Source organism: Sitodiplosis mosellana, unplaced genomic scaffold, assembly GCF_009176505.1.
Source record: "Sitodiplosis mosellana isolate CC-2019 unplaced genomic scaffold, AAFC_SMos_1.0 Smas_scaffold_6191, whole genome shotgun sequence".
Classification (NCBI taxonomy): Eukaryota; Metazoa; Arthropoda; class Insecta; order Diptera; family Cecidomyiidae; genus Sitodiplosis; species Sitodiplosis mosellana.
In genome coordinates this window covers 1,509,012-1,535,015 of record NW_022601432.1, presented here as the reverse complement: position 1 = coordinate 1,535,015, position 26,004 = coordinate 1,509,012, and the positions used below count along the sequence as shown (strand labels likewise).

The following is a 26,004-nucleotide window of genomic DNA, read 5'->3' as shown; positions in this document are numbered from 1 at the left end:
AGAGAGAGAGAGAGAGAGAGAGAGAGAGAGAGAGAGAGAGAGAGAGAGAGGAAGAAGAAGCGAACTGAAGAAGAAAATTGAAAAGAGAACGAACGAACGGCGATTATTGAAGGCGACGGCTAGCAACACCAGTGCAGAGAACCGAGTGAGCAACAAAGACAGAACATTCCAATGGTGTGATTACATTTGAAACTATTAATTTGCGGCGACAAAGTGTCAGTTTTCCAGTCGGTGTTTGACTTACAATATACACAGATAATCGGTTTCTTCTTCTTTTTTTTTTGATCGGTCGTTGTTTTGTTCATCATTAATTTTGAATTGCATGTTTTCTTTTGCTTAAATAAACTTCATTTTGATTTGTGCATTTTGATTCATTTTCTATGCGTCAAGTTGTGATCTGTTTCAATTGTGTTCCATTCCAATATAGTATAGTTTGTTCATTTCCGTCATTTTGTTGTTAGAGTTGTGTGTTTTTTGGTTTGAATTTTAGCATTTAGTTTAACCAAAAAGAACAATAAGCAAAAAAAAACACCATAATAAGCCAGCCGAGAGTGCGTGTACATTTTAGATTCTGTTGTAATTTTTTGTTGTTGAAATATTGTGTGGCATAAACTAAAAGGTACGGTCGATTGTTCAGTTCGATTTTTGTTCGTATATTCTGTATGTGCTGTGTGATGTGTTTGTGTTTATGCATGTGTTATGGTAATGTGAATGATTTGTGTCCATTTGTGAACCGAACCGTTCCGTTTCAATAGAATCTATCGAAGTAGACAGTAAAATTTATGTGCGGCAGGTTAGTGGTTTTCGCAACAGAGACTGGGAGCAAACGAACGAATTAACAAGAGAAAAAAAAGAAATGTTTCCGTGCAATTAGTCAATTTGTTGGGCATTTTAATTTTATTCGGCCGTATATCCAGTACAAGATGATTTGTCATTAAATGGTGAATGAGACAAGATTCACAACTAGGCAGTTCAGTTGTTGTTGTTTTTTTTCCTCTCCTTTCCTTCCCTATTCAGTATCAGCTCTCCATCATCATTGTGTGTGATGTGTCATGTTTTGATCGATGTGTGTGCAAGCCACACAGTCGGTCAAGGAATGTAGCTTCGAATGCACTCTTTAATATTCATTCTCTTCTCGTGCGCCGCTGCTGCTACTGCTGCTGCTGCTTTTGGTGTAGTTGTTTTTGATGATATTTCACTGTTGCATACATCGTCGGCGCATTGCTTGCTGCATAAATATATGGATTATCGCAGCATATGTGTGCGCTCTATTGCCACTATTGTGCCATGCACACAATCGCCCATGTGCATATGAAACACTACAGTTGTTGACTCGTTATGCCATATATGTGGATGTGTGCTGCTGCTGCAGCTAATGCTTCAAAACATTGAACAACCATACAATAAATTCTTGTGATATGATAATGAAACGACAGATTGAACTAGATTTCAATATGAGTGCATTTTTCGGAAGCCGTGCGTAAACGAACGTTAACTCTGTTATTAACCGAACCTCAATAGCCAACATTTTTCATCATTTCTCTTCCTCTTTTTGTGCCTATGCTCGAAACAATGCTGTGCTCAACATCAATTTTTTTTTTCCAACAATTAGTTATAAACTTGATTTAATTTTTCACATTTTTGCTTTTCCCAAATTCAACAAAAATCCCCACAGCTCATCGTTGATCATTTCTCTCGACTCACACGATAAACGCATCGGCGGCACAGAACACATTGACGCAACGCGCTACCAACCACACACCTGTTGAATTGTCAAATTTCAACTGGGAACCGCCAAATGTCGCGCAGCATTGTTGTCGGACGTCATAGCAATAGCACAATATATTCTGATCTTTGTATTACGTGCGGAAAATAAATTGCATGGAAAATCATTTTCGCAATGAAAAACACATTTTTTTTCTTCACTTTTTTTTTTTGATTGCTCATATATTGACGCTGATGTACTCAAACTGCACAGGGTTTTTTTTCGCGTCGCATTTAAGTTTTTTTTTCCATTTTTTTTTTAAATCGATACGAGCAGCTCGAACGCAGTGGTTTTGATGACATTCAATTTCGGGGTCATAGATAACCAATGTATTAAGATAAGCTGTATTTTATCTAAACAACGATATTATTGTATACTGAAAACAATTTCTGAAATATTATCTGCGATGCGTGTGTATTTACACTTGCCATTTTTTTTCCGTTGTTTTGGATCAATTATATTGGTTTGGCTTGGCTTGGTTTGACTTGTATTTATTCAAATTTGTAAACGCATAAAAATTTTAACAGTCTTTACTTTTCTTTTGTTTATTCTCACTGACGGTGTCCAGTTTCTCGGAATAGGTCTCGAATTACGCTCAAAATTGTTGGTAAAAGTATCGGAATTCATAATATTCTGGTCAAAATATGAGTTTTTCAAGCAAATTCCATTGATTCGAAGCAATGATTTTAAATTTTTAACGAAATTTTCATTGGGTTGATCCGTTGTCACTTTCCTAATTACCGGTTTCCTTGATAGCAGTGTACTGTGACTGGCTTTTGCTTGAGCCAAGCAGTTTGTGCACATTTTTGTTATTCTCTTCTATTTGCAATTGTTCAATTGTGTGTTGTATTCCATTCGATTTTAATGTGTAGCGTCTCTTTTATAATGTGGGCGGTGAGCATGAATTTGAATGGGTTGATATAGGTTTTTGTTGGTTTCCGTATTGTTAGTTTTGTTCGAGTTTCATTATATAAAATCCAAATTTTGTTCATATTTCACCAGTTTCGCTGCTATATCAAATACATTTAGTTAGTACATACATTTTAGTTTCTCTTGCATGCGAACTAAAGCAATATTTTCGCCAACGTTCAAATTGTGTGGTGATTTTAACCAATTTATTTCGTTTTATTCGCTATTTCAGACTTTCAAACGCATATCAAAATAACATAATCAAAACCGAACTTGACGAAAGAAAAATAGAATCCACGGTACAAACGACGAAACAAAACGAGCTTCGAAACGAGCATTTGCAAAATTCAACACCAACAATATTTTATAGAAAATCGGAACCATTTCCCGAATTCGTATATTTTTTTTTGGCTTCTTTGAAGTGTGGCGACATTTTTTCCACTAAATTCACAACAAAATGCCGACACAAGTGATGAACGACAGCAATTCCGGTAATACGGAAATCAAAGTGAAAACAGCCTACAATGGCGAAATTATGATCACGTACATAAATGAAAATATTAGCTATGATGAGCTGTGCAACGAAATTCGTGGCATTTGTCGATTTTCACCCGACCAGGTAAATATATCAATCAGTTTATTTATTGTTCAGCAGAGCGGTCCCTCTCTCTCCCTTTCTCACTCTCATCCCATCATCGCCGCCGCCGCCGCCGCCGCCGCCGCCGCCGCCGCCGCCGCCGCCGCCGCCACTGCCGGGCAAGAAATCCATATACAACAATGGAATTTGAATGATGCATTCTTTCCGCAGAAATATTTCAAAATTGGCCAATAATTGGAAATCGAACGGAATTTTCGTTTCTAGTCCTGAATTCCTTACGGTTTGAAGTTAGTTGAGAAAATCATTTCTCAAACGAACAAAAGCAACATATTATATACACATACGCAAACACAAAACAACTCGATGAACTCGTAAAAAAAAATTCAATTTGAAAATATGAACGAATGGAAATGGTTCGATTTGTGATCCGTTGAAACGTTTGTCGCTTTTCTTGTTCTTGTTTATTCCATTCTTTTTTACCATATGTGAAATGTGTGCACTTGGTATTTTGCGATATCTCTCAATTCCCGTTCGACATTTTGTTTGTGTGTGTGTGTGTGTGTGTGTGACATAGATGGAACGAGACCGAAAGATTTCCTTCTCATTTTTTTGTGTGTGTGCTGAAATCATTCAGCCAATTTAAATGTAAATTTCCGTTTGCCATGAAATGTAAAAGCGGAAAAAGGAATTTCGATTCAATTCCATTTGATCCTAGAGTCTTGATCTCATTTGGGATTAAGAAGGGTGACGGAAGTTGTTTTGATATTTGCCAAACGATGTACAATGATCAAAGTGAGAGGCAGAGAGAGGGAGTGAATGTGCAAACATTTGTTGTTTGAATTGTTCAATAGATGCATCCACTCGTTTCAATTCGATTGAATCTGCATTTCATTTGCTATTTTCCAATTTTTCCGGCTCAATCTTTTTGTCATGCTTTTCTGCATGTGCGCCTCTCATAAGTAATGTTATTGAAAATATATGCACAAATAGGAAAGGGAGAAATAAAATGTAAAAAGCAGCAAAAGAGAAAAGGAGAGAGTGAGGGAGAAAGAGATAGAAGAAAATGCATTGGGCCGATTCAATATTCTGTGTACAAAACGTGTGCAATCACAAAATTTATGTATGATTTGTTTAACGTGGTGTTTGTTTATTCGTTTGTGTGTGTGTGTGTGTGTTTGTGCATTTTGCAGGTGTTTACAATGAAATGGGTTGACGAAGAAAGTGATCCGTGCACGTTAACATCACAAATGGAACTGTGCGAAGCGATTCGTTTGTATGAAATCAACAAGGATTCCGAACTGGTGATACACGGTAAGTACAATTTTGAAGAAATTTCATTTTTGTGTCGATTTAATTAAAAAAAGGGGAAAAATGTCATCGTTTTATGTCCGTCACATGGAACGGAAATCTATCTTTGGCCCATAGAATCATCATTCAAAATAAGGCAATCGCCTGAATATTCGTATATATTACGTTTGTAAACTCGCGCGTTAAGCGCTACTCTGAATATCGTTTGCACTGGATTTGATTCGGTTTTTGTGTGGATCTAGTTTTATTTTCTGAAATGAGACGCGCAAACAAAAAAAAACAAGAATAACAAAAAAAAGGTCACTTGGAAAATGTCATTCAATTTCCATTTGAATTCATATTTAATCGTTGCCATGCACTCCACAAAAACACGAATATGTTGCGCGAACTCATCGTTTGCACCGAGTGCAGTCGAGAAGAATATCGAAAGAAAAAAGAAGAAGAAGAATATGCATAAAAAAAGAGACACGGTAGCACTTTCATTATATTCAATGTGAATCGGTGAACCGTGTGTTCGTTCACTGGTGTAAGCCTGAATACAGCATCCAGTTTGTTACGATGTTACGATATATTTTTTTTGTTCTGTTTGTTTCACGTTATTTTAATCAATGCATTGATAACGATGTGCACACCAAAATTAAATACATAAACTTACAACATGGAAGGAAGCAAAAATTCAATCAGTGGAATCGATAGTGGTGAAATGCACTATTTTTGTGTATGTGAGCGACGCGATGTGGCGCGAACGAGTGAGAAAGAGCTTTAGACACATTGTCGACTAATTCTATCTCCCTCTCTGTGCCTCCTGCTTGTCTCATTTTTTTTTCGATTGTTCGCTCGTTCTCTTATTATCAGGATAACCAGGGCACATGTTTACCGCCAGCGTACAATTCATTCTGCACTCCTACTGTGTGTTTGTACCACAGAACTCGATGCTTGTTCGCATGTAACCGACGATCACTTGTTTTATAGCATCATTCGGTGTCGAAAATACACGATACAAAACTCAATTTTGAAATTTGAATATACGAGAAAATTGACACTTAATTCTGGTTCTCTTTTTCTCACTCCCACTCTGTGTGGCTACCGAAACGAAACTTTGCAAAACAATTTCCCGTTTGAATGCTATTTTCTTCATAAAATGAATACACAAACATATTTGAAAGCTGCGGTCAAAGAGCATCGTCATTTGGGGATTGTCGGACGTTGTTGTTTCTTTTTTTAATCGGTCTCGAATTCTGGATTTGTTTTCAGTCGAGGCGTCCACCTCTTTATTTCTCTCGTAATGTGTTCAAAATTTTATTAAAACTAAAAATTAGTAATGGCGATATTTTTGCATTAGTTTTGTCCATATTCTATGCTAACTGGAACATATGCAAGCATTTTGTTCCACAAATACGAGTCACACAGGGAAAATGAGAGAGAAAGAGAGAGAGGAAGAAAAAACAGCGCACATAGAGGCAGAGAGAATTGTGGCGTGGAATTGAATTGCGTGCAGTTTGTTTGCTGCATGTATGCACAGCACACACATATATCCGAAGATGGAAGCAGGTCAAATTCATGCGATGCACACGAAAGAAGAGAATGAGAATGAGCCAAAAGCGGCCAACACCGAACATTTTGTCGTACATGCAAAATAGCGATACAAATAACCAAAAACCGATTTTCTCAACTTCATTCCGAACTTTAAGCGTTTTTCGTCATCGAAACAGATATATTGCTATGCAGATTGTGTGTGTGTGTGTGTGTATGTGTACATGTTTTTACGCCTCCAGCTTTGGCTGTGTACATTAAATTTATTACAGTACTATCAATGGACTAAATATGATTAGCATATATTTAAAGGGCAGCCATTTCAGTTCTTTTTTATGCCGTTAAAAGCTCTCTCTCTCTCTCTCTCTCTCTCTCTCGAATGATAAATGTACATTAATTATGGAAACGCAAATAGAGTGTTATCACTTGTTGAAAATGCATGCCTTTGATATTCGAATGATTTAAAGTTGCATTTAGAATGAGTCCTGTGTTGTCATGGCATGGTACAGCACGTTGGAAACCAACCTCTTATACATAAGGGGTGACAAACCAATTTGTCATTAAACAAATTCTCAAAGCGTTTGAAATACAAATTTGTCCGACAAAAGAGAGAGAGAGAGAGAGAGTGGGAGGAGGACGGTAACTTTTGGCAAAATGTTCCCATCATTTCAATGTGAGAATGCTGATACAAATGAGGTGGACCCAGCCCAGGCACACGGTATTATTTTAAGGATTTTCGATTATTCTGCCAAAATGGAATGTTTACGATTTCATTGACTCAATTCGATCGAGGTAAATAGAGTGTAAGTGAGAAAATGGTGAGATATTTACATACAGAAAATGAATGCTTCGATTCGTTGTCAAATGATGTGGAAAAACATTGTTTTTGAAAGTGCTGCGCGCTCTCGTCGGTGTTTCACATTGTCGTTTACGTCGACATTATCGTAAGAGAATTGTGTCTGGTCCGAGTGCACAATTTTTGGGGCAAAATTGAACCAACCCATCCAAGTGGCATATTTTCCAGTTGAATGCAAAAAGCCGAGACTCGGTCTGACATACGGTTTTTGAGCATACGGGCATTTTGGTGAATACGACCCAGAATGTCGAATAGATTATTTTGACTACGAATTTTAAGTAAAATTGATACCATAAAATCTCTTGTCTATGTTGCTGCCGAAGCTCACAAAATACCGACCGATTTGTAGCCATATAGTTAGGCAAAAACTACGAAAATGGCACACATATTTTGTTGGCTGTTTTGTTGCTGCTTTTTTATTCCTCCTCTTCATTTTCTCTTCTGAATGGTGGGTGTGCAATGCGTTTTGCAGTCATTTCGTTATGAGTGTACGTTTTGTGTTGGATATCGGACGCAATACCGTTGTTGCTGCTGCTGCTGCTGCTGTTGATGTTACTGTTTGGTGGTGGGGTGATCGTATGAGAGCTTTAGAATCTAAAATTGCGGTTTGGTATTTAAATATTGAGTCAATAAAATTTGTGTTAGCAGGCTTTTATGCGATTGCATCCCTCCATTGCCAAAAGAGACAAATGTAGCCGAAACTCAATCACATGGCGATTGCAACGATAAATTGCGATAAAATATTTATATACTTGGGCAAATTTTATGAGGTTCGATTTAAAATGCTTTTGTGTGTGCGTTTTTCGTTTGATTCAGTTTTTTTTATTAACGTTGTGGTTGTACTGCATTCGGCCATTGTGAAGTGAACCGTTTTTGCTCCGAAAAGCCCCGATTGAAAAAGGAAATTAAATGAAGTTCATACATCAATGAACTGAGTGAGCAATTGAGCATTGAGAATGAATTGAATTCTTGTCGGTTCTTAAAATGACACACGCACCCCAATATCGATGATGGGATGATATGCCAAGCCTCATTTTTTCTCCAATCCAATTTAATGAATAGGCTTCATACACACGCACACACACCCACATCAAGATTCCCATTCCACATGTCCATCAAATGCCATCGTTACTTTTGGCTGTTGGTCTTTGGAAAACATCACGTTCAGTGCATTAACCGTATTTTCGAACCATTGGAAATTATTCCATCTCTTAATATGTAAAGCTAAATGAACTTTTTTTATCGCTGCTTTGGTGATCGCATTCGAAACATGCATATCGCGAGATTGCAACAACAACAACAACAACGGTGACAATGACGTCTTCGACAGCGGCAGCGCGAAAAAAAACGAACAATAATTGATCGTTAAATTTGATTCACACCGCTGAACAATTCATTTTAATTGAAATACAAACGCATTCAAAGCGCACGTTGACGATCATGCCTAATGAAATTTAAATTAAATGATTCAATATGCAACATGAACAACGCTTCGTGTCAACTTTTGTATTAATGTTTCGTTGTTGTTGGTGGTTGTCATTGCCATTAGAAGCAAAATTGATTCGACCCGATCGAATGAAAGGCATTGAGCTTGCAATTGTAATCGTTTAATTTTTGCTACTCCATTGAAAACTACTTCGTTCGTCGTACATTCGATTCATTTTTATGGCATCCAAAGTGCAAGATTCCGATTGAATTTTCAATTGTGTGCATACACAGACAGAGAGAGAGAGAGACAAAAAGAGCTTTTATGTGACTTTTGATCGAAATCCCAGCTTCAACGGTGCAAGTCCAGAGATATAGCGTTTTTTATTTCGTATGTACTATCGTATGTATCTTCGGTCTGTGTATTTGTTTTCCTTTTTGATGGATTAGAACAACTTCCTACGGAGGCTAAAATAAATGCGGCAGTCGCACAAGATAGAGCGAACGAGAGAGTTGTTCGAATAAATATATTCATGAATCATGGCATTGCATAAACAGAGTATTTCTCGTCTTTTTGAAGTTAAAAATCGTAAGATGAAGAACGTGGACACACCAGCAGCTTCGTCGTTTTTGGTGTTTTTCTTTCTCATTCTCTCTCTCTCTCTCTCTCTCTCTCTCTCTCTCTCTCTCTCTCTCTTCTGCAATACGAAATTCTAAGCAAATACACAAGCCAAAAAATAATGAATTGCGCTCTAGTATCTTGCTTGTGTTACTGTGCAGTACGAAAATCGCATTTGCACGTAGTCTGTTCTATTCGCTTCTGAAGTTCTTCCAATAGCGCAAAAAAAAACGTCTCTCTTTTTCTATCTCTTTATTGAATACATAACAGCGGCTGCCTGTACCCCAATAACTTTGGAGACACAATGATTTTTGTTGTTGCTGTTGTTGCTCATCGCTGCGTTTGCTTGGGAAATTTCTCAATCTTTTTCGATTGCGTATTGCAAAATACTCATGTCCAACACACTCGCCACCCATAAATTTGGTCAATTGTTTGGAAAAGCATTAAGTGTGCTACTGCTGCTGCTACTGCCTGTGATTTTTTTTTCGGCTTCGCATTTCAGAATCGCATATTTGCATTGGTGTTTTCAATCGCGTTACTTTTTCATCGAAAGACGAAGAGAGTGAACGATCCGAAAAGATTATCTTTCCGGTTTTGGAATCGTTCAATTTTATGGCCGTTACTTTGAAGCGGCCGTTTCAACCTCCACTTTGTCTTTCTCTTTCTCTCTACCATTTTTGTTTTCTTTTGGCAAACGTTCAAAATAACCAAAAAGATCTTCAAGCATCTATGTGTCAAATGCACAATCGAATTGGAATTTCGATGCTTTTCACTTGATTCACTCCTGAAATTCGGCAAAACGACTGCTGAATATGGAAGAAATGTGAAGGGAGAAAAGAAAAACTATCAAACATTTTAACCTGTCCACGTGAGAAACCACGTTTGCAGATCCCAAACAAATTACCGAAGCACTTGTGATAATCCAATATGTTTTGTGTGCGTTTGAATTTGAAACGTACACTATTTTCTCTTACTATCCTAGCTCGTCCTCTCGCTCTCTCTAACTCCCTCTCTCTTTCTATTGAATATAAAGTGAATATCAAAGCTCTTGTGATATCGATGCTTCTGCACTATAATAGCGATTCAATAAATCCCATAAATTTCACCCATTGCACATACCAAATCGACCTGTAATTGAAAAGTATGTGACGATAAAAAGAAGAAGCTCCAAACGAACCGTACTTTCTATTTTGTACACCGAATTTTCATGGCACACTCGATTCCAGCTTATACAGAAGCAGACACACATTGGACAAATCCCTTAGTGCATGTAATCATCTTTTTCATGCAGTTCAAAACGGTTCAAAAAAGCGGTATGGACTGAACGCGCGCGCGCACCGGCCATTCTCGAAACCAGCTTTAAAACGACGGCAAAATATTTTTGCATGCGAAACACACACACACACACATCGGGATACACGATGCTATGTGTCACGCGCGCTTCAGGAACTATAGGTGTTTTGTTCATCGTTTTAATGTAAATTATACCGTAAAAATTTACCATTCGTAATCCGTGTTAAATAATGCAAAAGCTAAGTCAACCCCGGCATTTGGTATCTATCTATCGTTTTACACAAAGTACTCACATACACCGACAATTTTTCTATTCATGTACGTATGTACTATGTGTGTATATGCTGGTAGCTGGTATAAATTGCGACAAGAAGCAGCCAAAAGTGCCAGAAGCCACGCACTGAATACAAAAACGGTTTGCCGAATAGAAATTGTGCGATTGCAAACATGTAATTGTACATCGTTTTCCATCTTTGCCTTGAGACAAAAAGCGATCTGGCTCACCTTTTTCACCGGGCACAAAGAAAGAAAAACAGATAGAAAGAAGGAAAAGAAAGCGGCTCTTCCGAATCGAAAAACAAAAACGTAAAATTAAAGGCTTGGCCGTTTTGGTTGTCGTCTTATTCTTCGCCGTCATCATCATGTTCGGTTTTTGATTTGCAATTCAACCATTATGTGTTTCTTCCTCGATTTCAATCTATATCTAAAAATACGTTCATCGAGAAACACAGCCACATCCACAGCCGTAGCAGCATCATCATCGAATTGAACAGCTCAAACAAAGCCCGAATGAATTAAGTTGATTAAATTCACGGCTCACGTTTAAAGCAAATGTTCAATCAATCGGATTGTTAAAGGCATTTATATTGTACTTGATGTGTGTGCGGGGTCGTTCAATGGTGGCAAAAGCGAAACAATTCGTGCATAATGCCCTCCCAAATAGAATTCCGTATGCAGAAAACGGCGAACACACATTTTTATTTTTCGTTTGTTTTTTGCATTGCAAAATTTTACGGAGGAACCGTTTGAATTCGAAGACAAGATTCCAATCGACAATATACTAGAGCGCACACACACTTTGATTGAAGAGACATTTCGTCGTCTCTATGGATGTACACACGGAGGATACTTTGTTATTATTGAGTTATTATAATGGAATAGTATGCGCATTTCGATGTGCGCAACGACCGAATACCCTGTGAATGAGTGAGTGAGTGAGTAGTTTGCACGTTTCGTGTATTTTTCGATGCAAGCAACGTAAACGACAGAGAATCCATGAACGATGGGGAGAATAAGCTGTAGCTCGTGGCATGCAATGTGTGAAGAGGAGGGGACGACGATTGACGATCACATGAATAACACACAATGTCGACACGAAAGAAAAAAAAATTCCACAAACAAACGATTCATATCGTGTATGAACATAGCATCAACTTTTCGACTATTCTACCCCATTTTCACATTTTATCCCTAAAACACAACAAACCAAACGCTCCACCACACTCTCAACTTTTGAAATACGTCATCACCGTGCATACGTCGCGATGCTGTACGCATTAACGCAACATATTCAAATGCTCCCCAAAAACACACATTGCCAATGGTGTTTGTTCAAATTTTTCGCACAGTCTGATTATGCGTGCCACAGGTAGGTCTATCACGAATAGCCAATGCATGCTTCAATTGAATCGGTCGAAAATCAGATGGTTTTCAAACTAATTTATATTTTTTAAGTCAAGTTTTACGTTTCTTCTAGTTTAAAACTTTAATGGAGTGCTTTTTTTAGTGGTCAGTTACCACTATGAAAGAATTTAGAGAATTTTTTACTTCTATACTCACTAAAATATGACATAATATCAAATGATGAAGAATAATATTACTCAAAACTCCATTTTAATGAAAAATCTTTAAGTCGACTAACGTATTTTCGGATTTGGCCGCCTCAAAAGCTGCTTCCATCCAACCAAGTGAAGAGTATTCAATTTGTGCACTATGGGCACATAAGCTTGAGTGAGCGTGGGGAAATGGGATAAAATGGAGAATGTTTTTGTGGAAAAGCACCATGCTAAAAGTACGCTGTAAATGTGTGTATGCTGTTGATATATGTGTATGTGCTATGGTCAATCTCTCTTTCTCTCTCTCTCTCATGTCATTTGTACATACGTAGACAATGTTCAGCTACATCAAATAAAATAAAATTGCCGAGGTATTGGTGAAAATATTAAAAAAAGAAACATCGAAACTCCATCTCATTTCATCCCTTAATATGCAATGCGCATTGTTCGTTCTTATTCTGCATATGGCATTGAACCATACACACACACAGAGACACACTCAAACATGCAAGCTCTCCATTTGATGGCTGATGGTGCACTTGTGTATGTCTGTGAGTGTGCGATAGTGTGTATACAGAGGATGTGAGAGTGTGTGCAATGGTGCCTACTGCTACGTCTTTATGCTTCTGATATTTGCTATAAAAATTTCCAACCCGACTGTAGTTAGTTAAGTAAATCCCTGGCATTGTCGTAACTGCTGCTGCACCCTTTTTGATAATTTTCCGGTGTTTAAACACACTACATTGTGCATAAAGAGTGTTTTTCTCTAACTCGTGTGTTTTGATTTTTTGTTCTTTTTCGATTTTCATCGTTTGCATTTAGCCATTTCACTCTCGGTAAATTGGAATAATTATCATAAATTGGTGTTTGTGTGTTAAGGAAGAAGAAGAAGAAGGACAAAAATGACGATAGAATGAAAAAAAAAACAATTACAAAAGAATGAAATAGAAAAGAAGTTTGCGTATTCCTTGTGTGTTAAGCTTGTGTGAGCAAAACCGAACGGGAACTTTTGTGACGCTTGAGAATCGTAGTAGACGTCGAGAAAACCAACACGTCAAAAAAAGCACCAAGAAAAAAAAAGAATCAAGAAAAGAAAACCAAAGTGAAGTAAAGAAATGACCAACAACATGGATACAGATGAAGAAAAGAAGAAAAAAATGATATCCAAGGCATTTTTAATAAAATGAAACAAAAAATCACATCATTTTCAGCGTATGGGAGAGATGTCACCTTTCATTTATTTTCATTTTGCGATGAAAAGTTTTACGGAATTTGAGAAAATGTCAAATGTTGGGCTCGCACACACAAAACAGATACCACCGAGTGGCAGAGAATGGGAAGGCAAAAGAAAAATAAGCAAACACAGAATCTTTGTGTACAGTCTTGGACTCTGTAATTTTTTTATGTTATTTTGTTTCTTTCTCACTTGCTCTCTCTCTCTCTCTCTCTCTCTCTCTCTCTCTCTCTCTCTTTCGCTCGCTCACCCTCATGAGCAAGCGACTCTGCTTTGTTTTCTCGTTGTTGAGGCCCAAATTTGTACGTATAAAAGCAACGAGTTTACATCGTCGTCTGAAGAAACAAAACAATGTGCCGTTTTTCTTTCTACCCTTCAAAATTAAATCAGATAAAATTCATTTCTTGTTTCACATGACTAAACGAGACAAGAAGAACAAAATAAAAAATATAACGAAGACGACCAGCAAGAGAGAGAATCATATTTTGTGTGTGTGTGTATGTGGTGGATGGATGGTGATGGCTGAACGCCAAAATAAAAATTTAGTCGTAAGGAAAAGTATTCCGTAGAAAAATCGTAGCACGAGAGGCAAAGAGAGAGAAAACAGAGAGAGAGAAAGGGAGAGAGAGAGAGAAAGCGAACGAATGACAAGAGCGAAAAACTTCACCGAGCAGCAAATGTACAAAGAGCACAAGAAGTTGTCGACAAATCGCATTAGTGTAGAAAGTGATAAGCGCGCTCCAATGTTTCGATGTGTTTGTGTTACTTTTTGAAATATATTCCCATTTACGGCACACGAACAGCAGCAGCAGTACGAGCAACAACAACGGTAACAAAAAAAATAACAACAACAACAGCATAACATGTAGAATGAGAGAGAAAAGTACGAGGAATCAGTAAAAAGAACCACATGAAAATAAAAGTAAGCACATGAGAGCTTTTCGCTGTATCGTTTCATACGTGTGCAAGCATTTTCTACTGCTGCTGCTGCTTCTCTCTCTCTCTCTCTCTCTCTCTCTCTCTGCCCACACACAAACGCAAATTTACACAACAAAATTTGATTTCTTTATCTTTTGCGTGTAATGTGCTTGCGTGTGTGTATACGCATCATACAGTCAGCTAGCCAGCAGAGTTTATGTGTGTTTTGGTTCTATGCCGTTTTGTTGCTACTTGCGTATGGTTCTATTATGATTACTAAATTAATGTGAACTATTTCGTTTGCTCTCAACAACAACAACAACAGCAGCAGCAGCAACAGCAGCAGTGGCAACAACAACAAATGGATATCTCTTAGGACCATTACTTGCAGACCGAATGTTATGCAAAGCAAACAATGAACATATTTGTGGTGGGCTTTTCTTCCAATATATCGAATCTTGTAAGCAAGTTAAGAGAGTGTGTGTGTGAGTACAAAAACAAATTCGACAGCCATCCATCAAAGTTGAGCCCACAAAAGAAAAACAAAAAGTGTGAATAAATGACAGATTGTAAGAGATATAGATAGAGACACAAAACCGTTCGACATATAGATTATTGAAAAACGCTATCACCAACTAAAAATGCCTGTCAAAATAAATTCCGACTCGTCGGGTAAATTCTTTATCTCAAAGTTTGGCCATCGGAATGCTAATCATTTGCGAATAGCAAACACATTTGCACCACCCTCATGCTTGACGTAATCGCTGCCTGTTCAGAATTAATTCGATTGAATTGAATTTAGTGGTTTCTAGTTCTTTTGGTTTCTTCGCTAGTTTTTTTTTTCTTCATATATTTTCTATCTCTTTTCCTCACTCTACCTGTCTCTCTTTTCTATTCATGTTGCGGCTGCCCCGTTACTGTTGCGGCCAGGTGTTCTTTTGATACATTTTCTAACAATGTGTAAACTATGTGTACGCTCAACTAACTGCGCCGCAACTTGTAACACACCCTTATAGTAAAATATATTGATACGGTGTCAGTGTCTGTGATAAATTGACGCACTGCTTCGACTTTTAGCATCATTATCATCTTTTTTATCAATCCATTGTCATTCTCTCGCTTTAGCTTGCTCTCCATTTTCATTCTCTTTTTTTTTCGAACCAGCCAGCCATCCCACGTCATTTGTTTGACGTTATATGGTTGTGTCGTAAATTTCCATTTAAATAGTATTCCACCCGTGCGGTTTCCGATCGATTTACATCAATTTATTTATGACAAATTCAGTGGCAAGTATGCTAATACTTATTTGAACACGAAGCACAACCCCATCAGCAAAAATGCGAAATTAGCTTAATTGAGAGAAAAGTTGATTAAGTCGATCGCTGTGATTTTTTGTTTCTCTTTCGTCAGTCTTTTTCTGATGCTGTATGGTGGTGCTGCATTCTCTCGTCGAGCGCACGCCTCTTCGATGAATTTTAATACCGACTAAAACGGATGCTTCGCTGCAACGCAAAATGTTTTATTTATGCACAAGTTCGACGATGGAAAGAGAGAGTGAGAAAAAAAAAAGACGACGACGACAACGACGACGACGACGAAAAGTTAGTATCATAATATTTAAAATCGCTAGCGAAGCAACATTTTTCGGAAATTTCGATGCTAGACACCGGATTGAGTCAACCGTGCCAAGGGAGAGTGCACAATTTTGCACAGTCACAATGGGCTAAACGTCCAAAAAAAAGCAATCAAAGTCTATACCAGAAGATGGAATATTTATCAATTAAAATTGATTTAAGCGCATAAACGCTTGCGCACTGAACGGATACACGCACTGCACCATGTATATAACAGAAAACCAGACAGACAGACTATCGGTCGATCATTTCAAACTGAATTTATTGCATTTTTTTCTTTCTCCATATGAACCAAAGCAACGGGTTTCGGAGCATGGCTTAGAAGAAAGCCACATTGAAACGGCCAAAGAAGAGAAACACACAAAAAGCATACGGAATCGAAAGAAATTTATATAGAAGCGAAAACAGTTGCGTGTCGTTTATTTCATTTAAATGCAGCACGTTCCATAAAAGTGCAGCAAAACGAGCATTTCTCGAAAATGTTCTATGTGTGCATGTGTGTGTGTGTGTGTTCGATCCGGTTGGCTCGTAGTAGTTTGTTTTTGGCTACGACGACAGTGATTACTAAGCGTATTGGGTGAATTGGCAATGTTCAGCTAATAGAGAATTCAGTTCATGTTGCATAACTATAAACATCGATTGACATACTAGCTATTTTATATGCACACGTGTTTGTCACTGCGACACCATAATTTTCTTTTCAAGACTAGCTTTTGCAAAACGTCTCAGGCACGAGAAGTGCTAAGCTTGGAATGTGTTCCTTGTTCATCGTTGTTGTTGTCGTTGTCGTCATCGTCGAGCGCAAATCGTCTAGTTTGTTTAGGGACCATAAGTGCACACGGAATGGGAAGCTCAGTGGTGACAGTGGTGGCGGCGATGGTGGCAAACAAATAAGTCCGTATTCAATTCTTAATCGTACACATAAGTCTGTGTGACTTGCACCACTGTGCACAGCATTTGAAGAAGTTCACCTCCGCCCTCATCCCATGCAAACTATTCGTTTCATATTAATTAGAGGAGAAAGAAAGAGATTCGATCGCCTTCCAAGAGACTTTCAAAAGGAAAACATGAAGTGTTTATTTTATGTATCCGCTCGCTCGCTCATCCAGCGTGCAACATCTCTCGATTGTCTTTTAAGTATCTGCAATTCTACCTTTAATTATAATTAGCTAGATTAACTCTGATTTATGCTGGACGACTGACTAAAGCACTAACTACTGAGTGCCGTGCTGATCCGAACGACACAGGCGGCTACAGATTAGCTTCGTACATTCATTTACGCTCTTGATTTAGTGCTGCCACCTTTGTAACCACCAGTTTTACTATTGTCATTGTTGTTGTTGCTATTTATGTTTGCTGCTTTAACTTTGTCTTGTCTTCATCTTCTCTCGCTCGCTCGCTCGCTCGCTCGCTCACTTTCTTTTTTGCCTTCATTTACACTTCCTGCTAGATTATTTTCTGTGTACGGTCGCTTCCGTTACAAGTTCCTTGCAGTGCCAATTTTCATCAGTGCCAGCCCTCTCCTTCCACCTCCCACCACACTGAATCTCACTCGCGTTCACAACATTTTGGCAACACACACACGTACAACATTTTCACATCAACAATTCGCACAGCGCCTCCGAAGCGATATCATTATCTAGATTATTATTTGATCTTTTCGGAATGTTTGCTTCTCATTGTGTGTCATTTTTTACGATTCTTCTCTCATTTCGCTGACACGGAATCTGGTGAAAATTTTTGATTCGTTGCATTTCATGTTGTTTCAATATTTGTCGCTTTTTTTCCATTATTATCGTTCCGTTTTGTTGCTGCTGTTGCTATTGTTGTTGTATCGCGCATACAACGTCGTGCAATAACGATGTTTTCGGTAAAAATTTATTTTATTTTAGAACCGAAACAAATGAGAATTGCAACAACACTTGAAAACACACACAGCAAAACGAACCAGTCGAAAAACCGAAAATTGATTAAACGAAACGGGTTGAAGGGATGAGAAACAACTAGGATAAATACTCGTGTATCAGTTCGCCTTATGTCGACTTTTCAACATCCAATTTTATTATTTAGTTGCATCATGGATGTGAGACTCACTTCCTCACACTGTTTGTATGCTTGTATTGTTTTGTGTATACTATTTTCTCTCACTCGCTCTCGCTCTCGATCTCTCTCGCTCTCTCTCTCTCTCTCTCTCTCTCTCGGTAATTGATGTCAGGCTTTTTTTCAGTGTTCCATGCGCTATGCACCAAATCTCTGCAAGATGCAACTGCATAAGAACACATGAAAGAATAACGAATTGAATTTCGTCGCCAGTTTCGTGTGTGTATTATTTAAGCGAGAAATGTGATTGTTAGTCTTGTTTCAGTCGAAACAACAAAACGAGAACGTAAATCCTGAATAGGAAGCAGAAGAAAAAAAATGAAAATCACAAATGTCGAATTGGTGTTATATCGTTTCCACATTCACACATGTGGTGACGATATAGCAAACTGAAGCATTTTTCGTCGCCAATTTTGAATGCGATGCAATCGTTTGTTGCCACACTCTGTTTCTGGACCATACATTCGTTCTTTTTCTTTCTGCTGACTCAGTGGAACGGCCCTCAATTATCGCGAGTTCATTTTTAGTAAAAGCCGTTTTTTTTCCTTCGTCATTTTTCTCGCAACAGCAGTAGCAACAGCATAATATATATATATATTCAAAAGAAAAACATTCATCTAAATCGGACATTCGCCAGCTACAATAACCATTGCGAAAATTGCATTAAATGATCACCAGCCAAATCCTATATTTTACGAATATAGACACACACACACACATACATACACACACACACACAGCGAGAAACACACTAATGAAGCCAAGAAGAACGAGCAGCGAAAAGAGTTTTCGCAATCTTTTTACGAGCACATCATAGCGCTTTTCATTTCTTTTCAAGCAACGGGAAATTATTTATCTGCCATTCTTTACGACACACAAAGCCATTTACAATTCGCTGTTCGTATATGATTTCAAAACCATATATTTGTATACAACAAACAAATGACGGCGGCGATAGCGACAGCAGCATAAGTATTCTCGTTGTTTGTAATCTGCAAATTGAACGCATATCTCATCTACATCCAAATAGCATGCTGTTAATTAAACGCGCGCACTCACACACACTCTCTCTCTATCTAGTTCGGTCTTATTCTCTCGCGCGCGTATTTACTTGCCCACTCGTTTGTACAACAAACAATCCAAACACATTTCGAAACTATACAAAAACTCATTTCTCACTTGAACTACTTCTAATCGAGCCGAAGTTTGTATGATTGCACTTTTGAAATGTTTCCAACGAACCGATTTGAATTAAACAAATTAAATTGAAATTTCTGCATCGGTTGCGATGATTAAAACCGATCTGCGAGATATGGCGGCATTTTTGTTGTTGTCGTCATTGCTCTTTTCGCCGACTTTTTTTTCTTTCCTCGATTTAAAATGACCGAAAGCATTTTGCTTAAGTGCTATTTGGAATCCTTTTTTCATTGTTTTGATTGTTGTTGGTTGGATGAAAGAGAAGAAGATGAAATTAAGATGAAAAAAAAACGAAGCGAAGAAAAACAACCGACGAGTTCTTTCTTCACATTTTGGCTATTTTGCCGTTTTGGTTTTCATTAGTGGTATTGAATGTGTTAAACGAACCGTGTTGCGAATAGTTTAGAAACTGGGTTGTTGTTTTTTTTCTCGCAGGCCAAAAGTGTGATACGATTTAAATGTGCAGTTGGCAATTCATTTGAAAAAATTAAAAAAAAAAACGTTGCCGACAAAAGACAAAAGAAACAATCAACTAACAGTTATTCATTTGGACTAATTAAAACTAAAAGTGTGTGCAGTGTACTTGATCTGGATGGTATAAAGAGATCAGTTTAATTAATTGATATAAAATAGTGCATTTATTCTAAAAACAAAACAAAAGAAAGGAAAAAAAAACAAAACCAAAACTTGTGATGGCGTGGGGCTATTGGAGTGCAACAGCAGTGGATCGGGGACGATCACCGCGACGTAATACACAATGCACGGTAATGCCAATCAACACAGTTCCACAAAGTGAACCACCTGCACCATCATGCTATAGCCCGTGCCGGAGTAGCCGCTGCAGCAGCCCATCGTGTCAAGGTATTGAGGACTCACACAATTTTTGTACATACAGCCACAAAAACGGAATGAATCGGATACAATTCATCTGTAGAGAATAAAAAAATCTCCGTGGTTCACAACGGATTCATTTGGTTTAGATTTTTCTCTAATAGAACCATTTTTTGAATGATTTGATTATGAGCTCAAAATTTAATTTGGAGTCAAATCACTGGACAAAACGTTTTAGTGTGGAGAAAAATGCTGTGAACCGTTGGCCGAACCGACGAAGATGATGAATCAATTTTTCATTCTTGGATATATAACATCTGTTCTATTTTTCGATTTCCATTTCTCAAGCTCAATGTCAAGATAGCCAATGTCATTGTATTGAAGATTCGCCACCGCCACATTCAGCATTATCACAGAAATCATGTCCGATTGATGGTGGCAATGGAAACGGCGGCCCCGGTTCCATTATAAACGATGAATATTCGAGGCGACCGTCAATTGATCGATTGGATAGTCCGCAGGTAATTTTGCCAAGCCATAGATGGTATGGATGAATTTGAATTTTCTTTTTTCTGTTGTTGGTCAAACTCTCTCTTTCTAACACATTTTCAAACATTCAACAACAAATGAAACACACAATCGCGTGTGTGTGTGCGCGTATTGTTGTTGTTACATACACCATCCGTTCATATCATTTGTATGTAGCATACGAGAACAAACAGGCCAAAAAAAAAACTGTGGTCGAACAATAAAAATGAAAACTCAATGAAACGAGCGAAATTTCATGGCAAAATCCCATGAATTGAAATGAGAAAATTCGATACAATGAAAATGCATTAGATTTCAGTCCATTATCATGTTGAAATAGCAGGAAAAAAAACAACCACCATTTGTACAGTGCACAAAATTTGCAAAACATTCCAAAGGACTGAATAGCAATGTTTTTTGTGCACTGCAAACATATCATGTATAGAATACAGAAAAAAAGTCATCATCATCATCATCATTGACCCATGTCTTGATGACGAAAAAAAAGAAGAGAACAAAACAAACACACACAAAAAAAAGAAATTCTTTTTCATCCAAATTTACATTCGATTCAAAAAGGTGTTACCAGAGGCTACAATCAATCTAAACGGAAAAAAGTCGTATGATTTTGACATACAGGCGAATCAATTATCGGATATATTATGTCGCGGTGCGACCGTTTCAAGTGTCCAATCCACAAATAATACATTGACACGGAATTCAACGTTACGCGATACCGGCGATTATGATGTACCACATCCGCATCCGTATACACATCATTATATGACAACATCGACATCGGCAACGCCGCAAGCAATGAGCATCGTCGGATCCAGTCCACAAGGTTCGTTTTGGATAACAAATCATATTATTAGTGTTCTTTTTTACTCTCTCTTTTATCTCTTTCGAGAATGAAACCACCCGTATTGAAATAGTGTGCGTATGTATCGATGCGAACAAAAACAAAAACAAAAATACCAAAGAAAAAAAAGAAGAGAGAAAAAAAACACCAAATAATATAGTATAACACAATCAAAGCAAATGAAACCCAAAATTAAACCTGAAATGACAATGTGGAAAAGCTCATTATTTTTTGACAGGAACAAACTGTTCTGGAGATGACTATTGGCTACAAAGCTCAGGCCCACGAGTTTGTTTCTCTGAAGAAATCATGAGCTTTTCGCAGCAAACAATGGCAACCAACTATCCGAACAAACAAAATCACAACAATTTGCCTTACACAACATCAGGATCGGCATCAGGTTCGGGATCGAGTCCCGGCATTAGCGCCGGTAGCGGTAGCATCGTCGGTATGGACAGCATGATATGTACAGGAAGAGGCGGCTATAACGATAATATGCCAATTAATTATTTGGAAGCGTGCATGCACTACGAACGACCCATACCAATCGTACCGCCGCCGCCACAAATGCACTCCGAAGACGAAATTGAACCAGCTTATGCCACAGGTACTTGTTGTTTTATTGTTGTTGTTGTTGTTGTTGCTGATATCTAGTTTATAACGCTTTTTTATCTCTATCTCCGAAAATGAAACCAATATTTTCCATTTGAGGCGAACAAATTAAATACATTCATCATTTTAATTTCTGGCGAATTTTGTAATTGTTTTATTTATTTCTTTCATTTCTCTTCAAGTTTAGTTATATATTTCAAATATACGGCGAAATTCATTCGCAAACCTATTCGACGTGCCATATATATTTGGTTTGGTGGTTGAAAATTTTCAGGCTGCAAAACAATCGGAAACCAATCTTTGATTTATAATCGTTTTTTTTGGCCACATAATCGCATTCTGATTTCGAGGAATGCACTTCGATTATTTTCATTCGGCTCTTCTCTTTCTCTCTCTCTCTTACTCTATTGTTAGTCAATCAATTTTCAAGCCCATTATCTGTGTGTTGGTGTGTTAAAGTGTATCTGGCGCGCGCTCGGTTCAATTGTTCGATGCAACTAAACGCCAATCGAAATAGTTTACAGGTCGTCGAGTTTGAAATTTTGAACATTTTCTCGCTGGCATGTGAAATAAACAAATGCACGATAAATGAATTGTCATGAATAAATCTTCCATTCACACATGCATATTATAATATTTGAGCGATAAATCAAACGGTTTCGTTTCTAATTTCGAATCATTTATTATCTCATGGTGGGTTTCCGTTTTGGTTTCTTTCTATCTACAGTCATGGACAAAATTGAGCGTACGCCTATAAATTTTGTGTTTTATTTTTTCCAGTAACTTTTCATCTCAAATGTAATATATCAATGGGAAGTACATAAAAAATTAATAATATTGGCAATTTTGAACATCTAAATTGGCCGGCCAATAGGCGGCTTATGGCTCTCGGTAAAAATGGCCAAAAATTCAATCGATTTGAAAAGTCCGTTCGATTTGAAAAGTTTAAATGCAGTTTTGAAGGCCTTCAGGAGCAGATACTTTTAAACGCTGAAAACTTTCGGATCGGCTTCAATTTGGGCAAGTTATGGCCGTTGGAAAACCCAAAAAAATTTTGACGAAAATTTTCGTACGCCTATAACTTGGTTAAATTGTAACCGATTTCTATGTTTTATACTATTAAAATTATCTTCATTAAATGGGCTTTCCAACGACATATGACATTTCGCAATCAAACGCTTGGTTTAATTTTTCGAAAAAAATCGGCCATTTTTCCAACGGCCATAACTTGGCCAAATTGAAACCAATCAGAAAGTTTTCAGCGTTTAAAAGTATCTGCTCCTGAGGGCCTTCGAAACTGCATTTAAACTTTTTAAATCGAACGGCTGGGGAAAAAGTTGAATTTTTGGCCGTTTTTACCGAGGGCCATAAGCCGCCTATTGGCCGGCCAATTTTGATGTTCAAAATTGCCAATGTTATTCATTTTTCATGTACTTCCCATTGATATATTACATTTGAGATGAAAAGTTACTGGAAAAAATAAAACACAAATTTATAGGCGTACGCTCAATTTTGTCCATGACTGTATTTTGGTGTGTTTTGGAAGTGCGACGGAGAAGGGTGTGTGGATGGGTGGTTCAACAAATCGATATTTATTCGATGGTTCAATAGACGAAAGCTCATTCATACTTCGACTGAGGTTGTAGACATAGAGAGAGAGTGAGGAATAAGTGGGATATGCGAGAAAAAAAAATCCACAAAACCATTTCTAAATCCATTGGACACTGTATTGTGGTTTGGTATGCAACTCTGCCATTTACAAGAATTACCGAAATAAATAGTTATCAAAAGTATTGTATGGTTTTGAAACCAATCGGACAATCGCGTTCCGAAATGAAATATAATGATGGAGAAGGAGGAGGGGAGCAGAAGAAGAAGAAGAAGAAGAAGAAGAAAAAGTGTGTTGATCAGCCATTTCAAATCAATTATTCACCAGTAATTATTTGCATCCTAATCGAATTACCTAGCTCAAGTGTGAGAGTTAAAGAAACCAAGTGAGCGGTCGATTCATCCAATCATTCGCCCATTCTGGCGAGGTAGAAATAAATAGCGGTGGGGTGGTGAGAGGAAGCCCATTTAGAGGGATGATGTTTAATTAAAGACAGCTCAAGTGCTGCTTGATTTATTTTAAGTGGCGATGTTTTGTATAATTAATTAATCATCAATAAATAATAAATGCACTTGAAAGTATTCCGGTAAGCTGAAATTTATTGGATTTAAAATAATGATTCGGTTGCTACCACAAATTTTTGAATCGGTTTAGCGTTGTGTTCTTGTGTGTATTTTGACCGAGAATGATATGGATAGAAATATCGATGAGTTTATGGCTAATGTGAATACCATTTGCTGTATGTCAGCATTTGAGAAATGAGTTGAATCATCGTCGTATCGATGGCTCGATGTGCGTGCGGCAATGTTTGTGTGATTTTTTTTTTGTTGCCAATCTCTCTTTTCCATTTCCTTTTTTTTTCATTCGACTGACAATTTTACAACTTAAAATCGAGCAAATGAACGCATCATAATTTTTCCACTTTGTTATCCAAATCAATTGATTTGCCATTACCGAAATTGAATGTCCCGAACAATGTTATAAATATGGATGCAATGCCGTGAATGGCGGATCTTTCTCTTTCCATTTCACGTCGTTTTGTGGTATTATCCTTTCTGTCTATCTGTATTATGTTTAATATGCAATGTGCTCTATGCTCTCGCGATTCTTTGTGTCCCCATCGATACTCGGTCGATTCCTTCATCGTTGCGCTACAAACCGATTGCTCAACATATCAGAAATAATCCACAAAATGTAATCAATGTTTGCATATTTTCATCGTTTACTACCGCTCCAAGGGGATTTCGTCGCTTTTTCTTCATTCTCTCTCTTTCTCGTCGACTCGACTCGACTCGACTTTCTCTCTTTTGCGTCGTCGTGTGTTCTTTCGGCTTTTTATTTGCAATAGCACACCGGAACAAGAGAGAGAGAGAGAGAGAGAGAAAACGATTACAAAAAAAACCCGCTGAATGCTGCAATGAAAAACGATGGAAATATGCACTAAGCTTTGTATGCGCTATCACTTTATTGAGTTGAGATTTTGTGTGCTTTGGCATTGTCGTGTGTGTGTGTCGCAGGTTGCAGTAAAATGAAATGTGGTTTCCACTGATAAAATGATGTTGTTAGAAAATTGCATTGACTTGAGCCCGTGACGAGCAATTACACGCCGAATCGTAGCCAAGCAAATGCATGAACATGAATTGATCAGAGCTATATCCATACACATACACATATTTTTGTACTCATACATACATTGAACGGTTCAGCGGCATGCAGCTCGCACACAAAATGTGATAAAAGCACGCATGTAATTTATTAATTGTTCTGAAACTAACAATGGCTCATGATGTCACATTTTCGGGTGTCTCATAAATAAATTGCACGAACAAATCATAATCGGCTATCAGGCCGGATAAACGAAATAATAAACAAATTGTTTCAACAGCTCAGCCTATTGTCATCATAGTCAATTGTGTTCATGCTGTGGCTTGGTTCATCTAGAGATAAACAGTGAGTGAGTGAGTGAGTGAACGCGCAAGATGTGGACAGATAGTGAAATGAGAATAAAGCAGACGACACAAACCGCAAAAACCAGAGTTCCAACAAAGTTCCCATTGGGTGAACACATAACGGTCAATATTCTGAGAATGAATCGTACATACACACTTCGGGGCATATGCAGCACATATTCCATGCGGTCGAATGATAAACGATTTGAGTGAACTAAGCGAAAGCTTGGAATCAAAGAGACATGCTCTTAGTGAATATATTTATATATAAATGGAAAAATAGTACATTCACTCTATACCCATCCAACTCATACCCAACAAATCCAAAATTCAGCGCTCAGAACACAAAGTAGACATTTATACCGATGTAGTGTCGACACAAAACACAA

The 26,004-nt window shown here is 37.7% G+C and overlaps 1 protein-coding gene across 23 annotated transcripts in view; it reads left to right on the top strand.

The window, feature by feature from the left end:
• The window catches only part of LOC129576673 (atypical protein kinase C), a 46,667-nt gene that overhangs the window by 467 nt on the left and 20,196 nt on the right, over positions 1 to 26,004 (top strand). For 2 of the 23 annotated variants that reach the window (XM_055462043.1, XM_055462042.1), the window contains exons 1-5: positions 12,802 to 12,977; positions 19,660 to 20,085; positions 20,404 to 20,576; positions 21,163 to 21,427; positions 21,684 to 22,052. In XM_055462043.1, the coding sequence (XP_055318018.1) occupies positions 19,917 to 20,085; positions 20,404 to 20,576; positions 21,163 to 21,427; positions 21,684 to 22,052 (976 nt within the window). In that variant the 5' untranslated portion in view covers positions 12,802 to 12,977; positions 19,660 to 19,916. Of the gene's footprint in view, positions 1 to 6; positions 794 to 1,810; positions 2,095 to 2,906; positions 3,294 to 4,462; positions 4,584 to 12,801; positions 12,978 to 19,659; positions 20,086 to 20,403; positions 20,577 to 21,162; positions 21,428 to 21,683; positions 22,053 to 26,004 lie in introns of those variants that run through there. The other 21 variants (XM_055462065.1, XM_055462051.1, XM_055462062.1 and 18 more) reach the window with 16 other exon arrangements.